The following is an 11,493-nucleotide window of genomic DNA, read 5'->3' as shown; positions in this document are numbered from 1 at the left end:
AACAACAACAACAACAACAACAACAACAACAACAACAACAACAACAACAACAACAACAACAACAACAACAACAACAACAACAACAACAACAACAACAACAACAACAACAACAACAACAACAACAACAACAACAACAACAACAACAACAACAACAACAACAACAACAACAACAACAACAACAACAACAACAACAACAACAACAACAACAACAACAACAACAACAACAACAACAACAACAACAACAACAACAACAACAACAACACACCGCCACCACCCCCTATTGACAACCTAGCCCGTTATCTGAGGTTAAATCCGCCGGTGTTCTCTAGCAGCACCGAGCCAATTATTGCAGATGATTGGCTCCGCAAGATTGGAAGAGAGTTGACTACTGCAAGATGCACAGATGCAGAGAGAGTGCGCTTTGCCGCACATCAGCTTGATGGACCCGCAGCATCTTGGTGGGAGAACTTCACCACCACTTACCCCATTTATACAATTACATGGGATCAGCTTCAGTAGGCTTTCCGCACCGCCCATGTTTCAGCAGGAGCTACGAGCATGAAGAAGCGCGAGTTTTGCAACTTGCGTCAAGGGAGTCATACAGTGGGACAGTATGTGGAAGAGTTTAGCAAGTTAGCCCGCTATGCCCCAGATGATGTGGCTATAGATGCCACAAAGCAGGAGAAGTTTCTTGAGGGACTCAATGATGAGCTAAGCATGCAGTTGATGGTGGCAACTTTCAACAACTACCAGGAGTTGGTAGACAGGGCCCTCATAATAGAAGGCAAGCGGCAACAGATTGATAACCGCAAGAGGAAGTATGGACAAGGGAGGTACACTTTTGGAGCTCAGCCGAAGCCTGTTATTCCCCGTACTCGGGAGGACATACTCACAACCATGGAGGGCATACGCACAATGGAGGAAGTTCGCACAAGCACAGTGGCCCTAAGAATGGAAATGGGAATGGAGGAAGCATCAGTCAGAACCATTCCAACCCCGCAACACCAACCAAGAGGGATCTGAGTCACATTACTTGTTTCAAGTGCGGGAAGACTGGACATTATGCCACTGAGTGTCCTGAAGCAAAGAATGGAAATGGCAATGGAAGTTCTGCAAAGAAACCCAACCCCTTCACCAAAGGCCAGGTAAACCAAGCTAGTGTGGAGTAGATTGAGGATCAACCCGACGCAGTTGTCGGTAAGTTTTTGATTAATGCATTTACAGCACTTGTTCTTTTCGATACTGGTGCATCTCATTCATTCATATCAAGGGGATCCGTGGATAAGTATAAGTTGCCAACAGTAGCCTGATAACCCACAAGTATTGGGGATCGCAACAGTTTTCGAGGGTAGAGTATTCAACCCAAATTTATTGATTCGACACAAGGAAAGCCAAAGAATATTCTCAAGTATTAGCAATTGAGTTCTTAATTCAACCACACCTGGATAACTTAATATCTGCAGCAAAGTATTTAGTAGCAAAGTAGTATGGAAGTAACGGTAACAGTGGCAAAAGTAACAGTAGCAGTTTTGTAGTAATTGTAACAGTAACAACGGTAAAGTAACTAAGCAAAGATCAATATGCGAAAATCTCGTAGGCATTGGATCGGTGATGGATAATTATGTCGGATGTGATTCCTCATGCAAGAGTTATAACATAGGGTGACACAGAACTAGCTCCGGTTCATCAATGTAATGTAGGCATATATTCCGACTTGCATGACATATTTTGTTCTACCCTCCTGTGGCAGCGGGGTCCTATTAGAAACTAAGGGATATTAAGGCCTCCTTTTAATAGAGTACCGGACCAAAGCATTAACACTTAGTGAATACATGAACTCCTCAAACTACGGTCATCACCGAGAGTGGTCCCGATTATTGTCACTTCAGGATTGTCGGATCATAACACATAATAGGTGACTATTGACTTGCAAGATAGGATTAAGAACTCACATATATTCATGAAAAAATAATAGGTTCAGATCTGAAATCATGGCAGTCGGGCCCTACTGACAAGCATTAAGCATAGCAAAGTCATAGCAACATCAATCTCAGAGCATAGTGGATACTAGGGATCAAACCCTAGCAAAACTAACTCGATTACATGGTAAATCTCATCCAACCCATCACCGTCCAGCAAGCCTACGATGGAATTACTCATGCACGGCGGTGAGCATCATGAAATTGGTGATGGAGAATGGTTGATGATGATGACGGCGATGGATTCCCCTCCCCGGAGCCCCGAACGGATTCCAGATCAGCCCTCCTGAGAGAGTTTAGGGCTTGGCAGCAGCTCCATATCGTAAAACGCGATGAATCCTTCTCCCTTATTTTTTTTCTCCCCGAACGTGAATATATGGAGTTGGAGTTAAGGTCGGTGTAGCTCCAGGGGGCCCACGAGGCAGGGGCGCCCCCCGGGGGGTGGGCGCGCCCCCACCCTCGTGGACAGGGTGTGGGACCCCTGGTGTTGATTATTTCACCAATATTTTTTATTAATTCCAAAAATATTCTCCATGGATTTTTAGGTCATTCCGAGAACTTTTATTTCTGCACAAAAATAACACCATGGCAGTTCTGCTAAAAATAGCGTCAGTCCGGGTTAGTTCCATTCAAATCATGCAAGTTAGGGTCCAAAACATGGGCAAAAGTGTTTGGAAAAGTAGATACGACGGAGACGTATCAACTCCCCCAAGCTTAAACCTTTGCTTGTCCTCAAGCAATTCAGTTGACAAACTGAAAGTGATAGAGAAAAACTTTGAAAAACTCTGTTTGCTCTTGTTGTTGCAAATATGTAAAGCCAGCATTCAAGTTTTCAGCAAAGATTATGAACTAACCATATTCACAATAACACTTAGGTCTCATGTTTACTCATATCAATGGCATAATCAACTAGCGAGCAATAATAATAAAACTCGGATGACAACACTTTCTCAAAATAATCATAATATGGTATAACAAGATGGTATCTCGCTAGCCCTTTCTGAGACCGCGAAACATAAATGCAGAGCACCTCTGAAGATCAAGGACTGACTAAACATTGTATTTCATGGTAAAATAGATCCAGTCATAGTCATACTTAATATAAATTAATAGTAATGCATGCAAATGACAGCGGTGCTCTCTAACTGGTGATTTTTAATGAGGATGATGACTCAACATAAAAGTAAATAGATATGCCCTTCGCAGAGGGAAGTAGGGATTTGTAGAGGTGCCAGAGCTAGATTTTTGAAATAGAAATAAATAATATTTTGAGCGGCATACTTTCATTGTCAACATAACAACCGAGAGATCTCGATATCTTCCATGCTACAGACATTATAGGCGGTTCCCAAACAGAATGGTAAAGTTTATACTTCCCCTCCACCAACAATCATCAATCCATGGCTTGCCCGAAACAATGGGTGCCTCCAACTAACAACAATCCTAGGGAAGTTTTGTTTGCAATTATTTTGATTTGATTTGAGCATGGGACTGGGCATCCCGGTGACCAGTCATTTTCTCGTGAGTGAGGAGCGGAGTCCACTCCTCTTGGGAATAACCCGCCTAGCATGGAAGATACAAATAACCCTAGTTGATACATGAGCTATTCGAGCATACAAAACAGAATTTCATTTGAAGGTTTAGAGTTTAGCACATACAAATTTACTTGGAACGGCAGGTAGATACCGCATATAGAAAGGTATAGTGGACTCATATGGAATAACTTTGGGGTTTATGGAAGTGGATGCACAAGCATTACTCCCGCTTAGCACAAGTGAAGGCTAGGAAAAAACTAGGAAGCGACCAACTAGAGAGCGACAACAGTCATGAACATGCATTAAAATTAATCAACACTGAGTGCAAGCATGAGTAGGATATAATCCACCATGAACATAAATATCGTGGAGGCTATGTTGATTTTGTTTCAACTACATGCGTGAACATGTGCCAAGTCAAGCCACTCGAATCTTTCAAAGGAGGATACCACCCTATCATACCACATACAACCATTTTAATAGCATGTTGGCACGCAAGGTAAACCATTATAAACTCCTAGCTAATTAAGCATGGCATAAGCAACTATAATCTCGAATTGTCATTGCAAACATATTTATTCATAATAGGCTGAATCAGGAACGATGAACTAATCATATTTACAAAAACAGGATAGGTCGAGTTCATACCAGCTTCTCTCATCTCAATCATTTCATCATATATCATCATTATTGCCTTTCACTTGCACGACCGAACGGTATGGATAATAATAATAGTGCATGTGCATTGGACTAAGCTGGAATCTGCAAGCATTCAATTCAAGGGAGAAGACAAGGTAATATGGGCTCTTGGTTAAATCAACAATAATGCAACTGAGAGCCACTCAACATTTTCACCATGGTCTTCTCCTCTCGACCCCCAAAGAAAAGAAAAGAAATAAAACTATTTACACGGGAAAGCTCCCAACAAGCAAAAGAAGAACGAGAAATCTTTTTGAGTTTTCCTTTGATTACTACTACTACAGGCATAGAAAGTAAACTAGCTAAAAGCTATGACTAATTTTTTGATTTTTCTTAAGGTTATTCAAACACACAAGAAGAAAGCGAGAAAAGAAAATAAACTAGCATGGATAGTACAATGAAAAAGTATGAGCACCGATAACTAGAATGAGTGTGTGAACATGAATGTAATGTCGGTGAGAAATATGTACTCCCCCAAGCTTAGGCTTTTGGCCTAAGTTGGTCTATGCCCATCGATTAGAGCTACTCTCTCCGGTGTACTGAGGAGTGTCATCTGAGTGCCACTGGTTGGCGATCTCCTCCGGATTCCACTGATAAAAGGACTGTCGATAAGGGTCAAGTGGTGGTTCCGGCTCAGGCTCTGGAGCTAGTGTCTGGCTCCGGTATGCGTAAACGGCCTCCGGCAAGATGAGGTACGTGCCTGAAAGTATGTTAAACAAAGAGGGTGCAGGCAAGATACTAGTCTCACTGTGAGTTTTATTAAATCTCAAATTATCCTTAAGCATCATCTCATTATTTTAACAATAAATTCATGTGCTACCATACTCTTATAATCTACTGTATTTGATATTGTTGTCTAGGATTCAAGTAATAATCTTAGTTCATTTAAAGATTGAAGAGATATTGTTGTCTAGGATTCAAGTAATAATCTTAGTTCATTTAAAGATTGAATACAATATCTTCAGATAGGTTGCCTTGTTCGGTGTGCAAAATATGTTTAAGCTTGTTTTTACCTGGCAGCAAGGGCATTCAGCTATTGAACATAATCCGTATGATTGTTAGGAAAACCACATCTTTGCGTCGAAAGGGCAAAAATGCACACGAACGTCACACACAAAATATCAAATTAAAGCGTTGCACTTCAGAGGTTCTGCGAAATACAGAGGCAGCGACATTGAGCTGGGTCTGTATTTAGGTCGGCCGATACATGGGTTTGGAACGAGGAACTGTGCAACAACTACAAAATACTCCCTCCGTCCCAAAATAAGCGTCCTAAGCTTAGTATAACTTTGTACAAAGTTGAGACACTTATTTGGGACAGAGGTAGTAGTACTAGTACAAACTCTTTGGTCTCCAGCATTCACGCAAGTGATACACAACTCACTGATTTTCTGAGCCTGAGCTACACAGAACTCACATATTACAAGACATGCAACACTTTTCTCTGAAACAATTGAACACATACACTATATAATAAAACCAACACCAAGAGCGACAGTGTAGATTTGGCGCTGGCAACCTTCTTCCATGCTAAAACCCGTCGTTTCTAAACGACTCACACACACATGAAAACAGCCACAAGAGAAACAAGAGAAATTATCCTGGAGGCAGATGATTCATTTTCTGAAAGGGAATTCCCATTAACTCGAGGCATATTTCCACCCTGAAAATGATACAACAATAGTGAGAACTCACAGAAAAACCATTAGGCCTGATGCTACTAAATTATGGACCAAAATAACACTTACAAGTTACAGCGTGGTTATCAGATCAGACTTGGTGTGAACCAGACTTCCAATGGAAAGATGGTTCCGTAAAGACCTCCACTAGACGGGAAAGCATCTTCAAGTGTCTGTCTCCTCAGGTCATAGACCTTCACACCGCTCCATTGGTTACGGCGATGCTCGAAAGCATGGCGCTCTCTGAGGCGGGGAGTTGTGAAATAGATACAATCGGGTCTTAGTTTGGGGAATTCTTTGGTGGATAAAATGCCAGGGCTATTCTGTCCGACGAAGGCCGCATGTCCCCGCAGAGCCTTCCCTGAGCTCAGTGCTACCCTTGTCTGACTCTTGAGGTCCAACCTGTCTACTTCAATCCTGACATTGTTTCCCTGGTGTGTGTCAAGAAAGACACGCACCTGCAAGTGATTACCCCAAGGAGTCGAAAGCAAGTACCTAGTGATAACTGGGTCGTCGAACATATCATTGTCATCCTCGGCGATGACCGTTTTCTTCCTCGGTTTGTCTGGTCCACTAAAGTCCCATGACTTCAATATCCCTTCCATTGTCACCGCATAGAACCTTCCGCGGTGGTAGATACAATCTGCAAAACTATCTCCATTTCTTCGGATCACCGATACTTGTTGCCAATAGGTGTCTCCTATTCTCGCGAAAGAGAGCCGCTTGCCATCCAGGTGGATGACCAGAGCAACAGCGCGACAAGTGGACGGAGGACCGGACAACACAACCTTGTCGTAGAAATACCCACCGAGGGACTGCACATCATGAACACGTTCTATCATGTAACACCCGTAACGATAGCCGACGATCTTTCCTTCGTCTCCATAGACACCCTGTATGCACGGCGCAAAACCGGTGATTGGTGGGAGCGGGATCAACGCCGCGGTGAAGGGGTCATATAGGACGAGATCCGAGAGCTCGTTTGCCATGATTAACCAGCCATGGGAGGCACCGCAGCAGGCTACGGCTTGGCCCCTGGGAAAGCTGACCTGAAAAGTTCTCTCAGCATCCAGGAGGTTGCGGAGCTAAGAAGTAGCAGCAGGATCACATAACCCACGACGCACACGCCGCTGTTGATCCCCTGCCAGAAGAGGCTCCTCCGCCAAGGACACAAGCCACGGCGTGCGGCGAGGTGGGGCACCGCCTGCGGCCACAGATGCAGAACGCCATGATGGGCAGACAGCATGGAAGGCGAGGGCCTCCGGGAGCTCAAGGAGATGCAGTATCCGGATGAGGAGATCTATGGGGAGGTCCGACCAGCCTGCACTTGCATAAGGTCCTGTCATTGTGAAAAAATCACGGAAAAAAACATGTAAGCAGATGTATATAACGAAGCAAATAAGCCCGTGTACGTTGCCGACTCGGACAAGGCCCCTTCCCTTTCCCCCCTACAGATATATGTACTGAAGGAACAAGAATACAATTCAAATTGGCAAACCGATTTCTACTATCGTTGGGATTGACCGATTCACTGAAAGGGCAAAACAAACTTTACATCACAGCCCCCCGGAGGATTCCATCAACATTTTTCGCTCCAACACCCCGGTTACGTTGAACAGAACGAAACCAATAGATTCATCATATTTATATGAGAATACTATATAATTCGTACGATTGATTGGCAGCAAAATCGCATCTTTGCGACAAAAAAAAAACTGCCCCCCTCAACAAAACTGCACACACAGCTCATAAAAATTGGATCTTTCTAATCGTTGTGCGACAGATCACGGTATGCTTACCCCTGGCGGTGGCCTTCGGAAATTCATCATCGAGGGAGATAGGAGGGGCAGCTGTGGAAGTATCTCCAATGGTCTTCTCTTCATCTGAAACGAAAGAAAGGGGATCGGAATCAGGGGATGCGTGAAATCCGGCCGGTGAGGAGGAGCGGCAGAGAGATGCTGCCACTATCGTGCCGGCGGCGTAAGTTGAGGGCTGCCATGGCGGGGGCATATGGGGTGGGGGGTTGCTGGACTGCGGCGGCGCAGGGTGGGGGCGACGAGCGCAGCCACTGTTTTTGGTTCCTTGGCTTCGATTGAGACTGGGGATTGGGGGAGACGCGTAAGGCGACCTTGGGAGAGAGGCAGGGTTCCTGAGACTTGGGCTGGTCGGGCCACCCAGGCACCGCCGGTCGTGCTTCGGCCCATGTAGGGTTCCCGCCAGTATGTTGTGTCGTGCCGGATGCCTCACCTGCATTCCTATTTGGCGCTTCACACGCGTTAAAGGCATTTTCACCATCTGGCGGACACACCCCTTCAAATTCGTGAGATTTTTTTCCATTCCTGCTAAGCTTCCGGAAAGTTGGGGCCGATGGCGATTAAACTCGCCTATCGTCGAGTAATACAAAATGGTAGTGGTTACAAATTTTTTTTCGAAAATGTTAACGCCCACACGTGTGGCATGGCGTCAACTCGACCACACGCGCTTATCGCCGTCCACTGCATTTCGCACGAATCTTGACACGATGCTTGGATTCCGGACTGCCACGTAGGACTAGCAAAGTGTGTGGCGTGTATGCCACTTCGCCCGCACGCCGTTTTGCCCCGACGACGACGGTTTTCATAGTCAGCGCGCGCGGTGGAACTACCATCTCGCCCGCACACGATCTCGAACGCGTGGTTGCCATATTGCACGACTCGCCACTCACCCCTCCCCGCACTGGTGATCTCTCGCTCCCTCCCCATTTACTCCCCAACCCACCCATTCTGCAGCGGTTCCAATTGATTCGGGAGGAGTCGAAAGGAGAAGGCGGCGGCGGTGGCGGAATAGTCGACGGCATTCGCGGCGGTTGTTGGGATTCGCCGGCCGGGGACGTCGTCGCCGGAGCAGCTGCAGGCCGAAGGTAAGCCTTCCGCCGTGGTCACACCCATTCCCCCGCGATTCATATCCCCTTTCTGTGCTTGCTCGATTTCCCATCGGGATTTCTCGAGATCCCGGCGTTTTTCGCGGTGCGCATGTGTTGCCGCCGGCGAGGAGTCGGTTGTTTTGTTCACCCCTCCCCGCACGGTAGCTTGTTATGGTCTCGTCGCCGTCTCTCTCGTCGTCAAGCCGACGAGACTCGTCGAATCCCCAACCGCATGTGCTCTCGCAACTACTTTTTGGGATGGCGATGTTGATGCTGTTTAGTTCATTATGTTGCTCCTGAAATGTTATTGCCGTCAGTGTCGAGGTGTTTGTGTCGATGAAATTGATGTTATGCTAGTTGTGGACGAACCCTAGATCTATTTCAGGCGCATTCCAGAGTCTTGAGAATGATTGCCATGACAATTTGAAACAACTGCCACCACTGATGGCAATTGATTTCTGAAATTACTGTGTCAGTTGCCTTTGTCAGTGGTGCACTTTAGGCGCATGTCAGATTGTATGAGAATGAAAGTCAAGTCAATTTCAATATCTACCACCTCTGATGGCAACTAATTTTTGAAACAACTGTTTCAGTTGCCATGTAATTGGTACGACAATGTTACTGTTTGGTTTTGTTTGAATCTACTTTTTAGGTGCATTTCAAATTGTTTGAGAATGATTGTCATGGCAATTTCAACAACTACCACCACTGATGGCAACTGATTTTTGAATCAACTGAGTCAGTTGCCATGTAGTGGTGCATCTTAGGCACATTTTCAGAGTGTTTGAGAATGAAAGTCATGCGAATTTCATCAACTACCACATCTAATGGCAATTAATTTCTGAAACAAATGTGTCAGTTGCCATGTCAGTGGTACAGTAATGTTACTGTTTGGTTTTTGTTGGATACCGTTTTATGTGCATTTCAAATTGTTTGAGAATGATTGTCATGGCAATTTTAACAACTGCCACCACTGATGGCAACTGATTTTTGAATCAATTGAGTCAGTTGCCATGTCAGTGGTGCATCTTAGGCACATTTTCAGAGTGTTTGAGAATGAAAGTCATGTGAATTTCATCAACTACCACATCTGATGGCAATTAATTTCTGAAACAAATGTGTCAGTTGCCATGTCAGTGGTACAGTAATGTTACTGTTTGGTTTTTGTTGGATACCGTTTTAGGTGCATTTCAAAGTGTTTGAGGATGATTGTCATGGCAATTTTAACAACTGCCACCACTGATGGCAACTGATTTCTAAAACAACTGTGTCAGTTGCCATGTCAGATGGAGTGCCTTTTATCTGCCACAACTAGTTGTTTTGTTAACATGGCAACATGAATCTTCTAGCATATGTCTGCCCCTATTTTTGAAGTACCCTTTAGTTAACTGCCACCACTGATGGCAACATGAATCTAGCTGCATTGCAATTTGACACTTGCAGACGACAACTGAATCATTTAAGAAGCAGAGACATGTGCTGTTGCCATGTATCTGCATTTTTCTGCTCTCCCACTTTGGCTACATTTCTGTCCTTTTAATACATGTTGCTCCATTTGATGTGTGTTTTTTGTTGCTACTGTAGCACAATGGCTCGCGGCGACCATCAGGACGATGACGATGACTTCATGGAGGTACCGCCACGGAATCGTGCGACCAGTCGGTCAAAAGCTGGTGATGAGGTTACCCCCCACATGTGTGCTTGTCGTAGTCGCTTCAACGATTGCCACCCCCGACACTAATTCTTCATTGTTTGTGGCATCATCGGCGACCTGCTGTTGTGATGTCCCTCCCGTGTGCTCAAAGGTACCCGAATGAGATGCCCCCGCGCTGCCGTTTAGTGTAGTTGGAGGTCCTGCAGAAAAAAAGAAAAAAAGGCATGCATTTAATCTTCGTTTGAATGGCAGTTTTGTTTCATAACTGAAAAAACCATCTGCATCCGATTTCTGGCATGACATCAATCATAGTGTGCAGAATAATCCGGTTTGTTCACATTTGGCACCCACAATTTTTTCTATACATGTCAACGACATTTTTTATTATGCATGGCAACCATAGTTGATAGTACATGGCAACCATAGTTGATTGTCCATGGCAAATGCAGTTGATAATACATGGCAACTGCAGTTGATTATCCATGGCAATTGTAGTTCATCAGACATGGCAACCACAATACATCAAACATGGCAACCACAGTTGATCACACATGGCAACCACAGTTGATCACACATGGCAAATGCATTTCACTACACATGGCAAATGCATTCATATCATACACGACAAACTACACTTTTTGCGAATACAACACACAAGCAGCAATGTCACATATAATTCCTCTGATGTTGCATCGTCAACAGAATCACTTCATACTACTCACCTGTGTTTGACGTCGATGGCAGGTACCCGATTGCTGACGGTTGCCACGTGCTACATGACGGTCCTGCGTTTCCACCATAAAACTTGTAAGTATTTTCCATCTCTTCAAGTCTTTTTTTTTCATCTTTTCGGCAAAAGTTGAATGGTTTTATTGATACGTGTTACCTTGATTTGCGACATTGGCTACTTGAAATTGGTCGAACGTTCATCCATCAGCGTTAGCGCCCCGTGTTTGAACTTGCCAAGTCACCCCTGAGTTTGACCCTACGAAAAAGTAACATGGTAGGACATAAGTACAATACCATTCCCCCACGCCCCCCCCCC

The 11,493-nt window shown here is 44.8% G+C and overlaps 1 protein-coding gene across 1 annotated transcript; it reads right to left on the bottom strand.

Moving 5' to 3' along the window:
- Positions 1-5,572: 5,572 nt before the first annotated feature.
- Positions 5,573-7,997, bottom strand: LOC119337979. Its single transcript, XM_037610268.1, has 3 exons — positions 7,692-7,997; positions 5,962-7,231; positions 5,573-5,876 (listed from the first exon to the last, which is right to left on the bottom strand). The coding sequence occupies exon 2, from the start codon at positions 6,879-6,881 to the stop codon at positions 5,979-5,981; it is 903 nt and encodes a 300-aa protein (XP_037466165.1). The 5' UTR covers positions 6,882-7,231; positions 7,692-7,997; the 3' UTR covers positions 5,573-5,876; positions 5,962-5,978.
- Positions 7,998-11,493: the final 3,496 nt, after the last annotated feature.

This window comes from Triticum dicoccoides, chromosome 7B, assembly GCF_002162155.2.
Source record: "Triticum dicoccoides isolate Atlit2015 ecotype Zavitan chromosome 7B, WEW_v2.0, whole genome shotgun sequence".
NCBI lineage: Eukaryota > Viridiplantae > Streptophyta > Magnoliopsida > Poales > Poaceae > Triticum > Triticum dicoccoides.
The sequence above is the reverse complement of the archived record's forward strand: the minus strand, read 5'-3'. Positions and strand labels throughout refer to the sequence as shown.

What these genes read in the sequence shown, in the direction of transcription:
- LOC119337979 (XM_037610268.1), bottom strand. Translation starts at nt 6,881, where the DNA reads ATGGCAAACGAGCTCTCGGATCTCGTCCTATATGACCCCTTCACCGCG.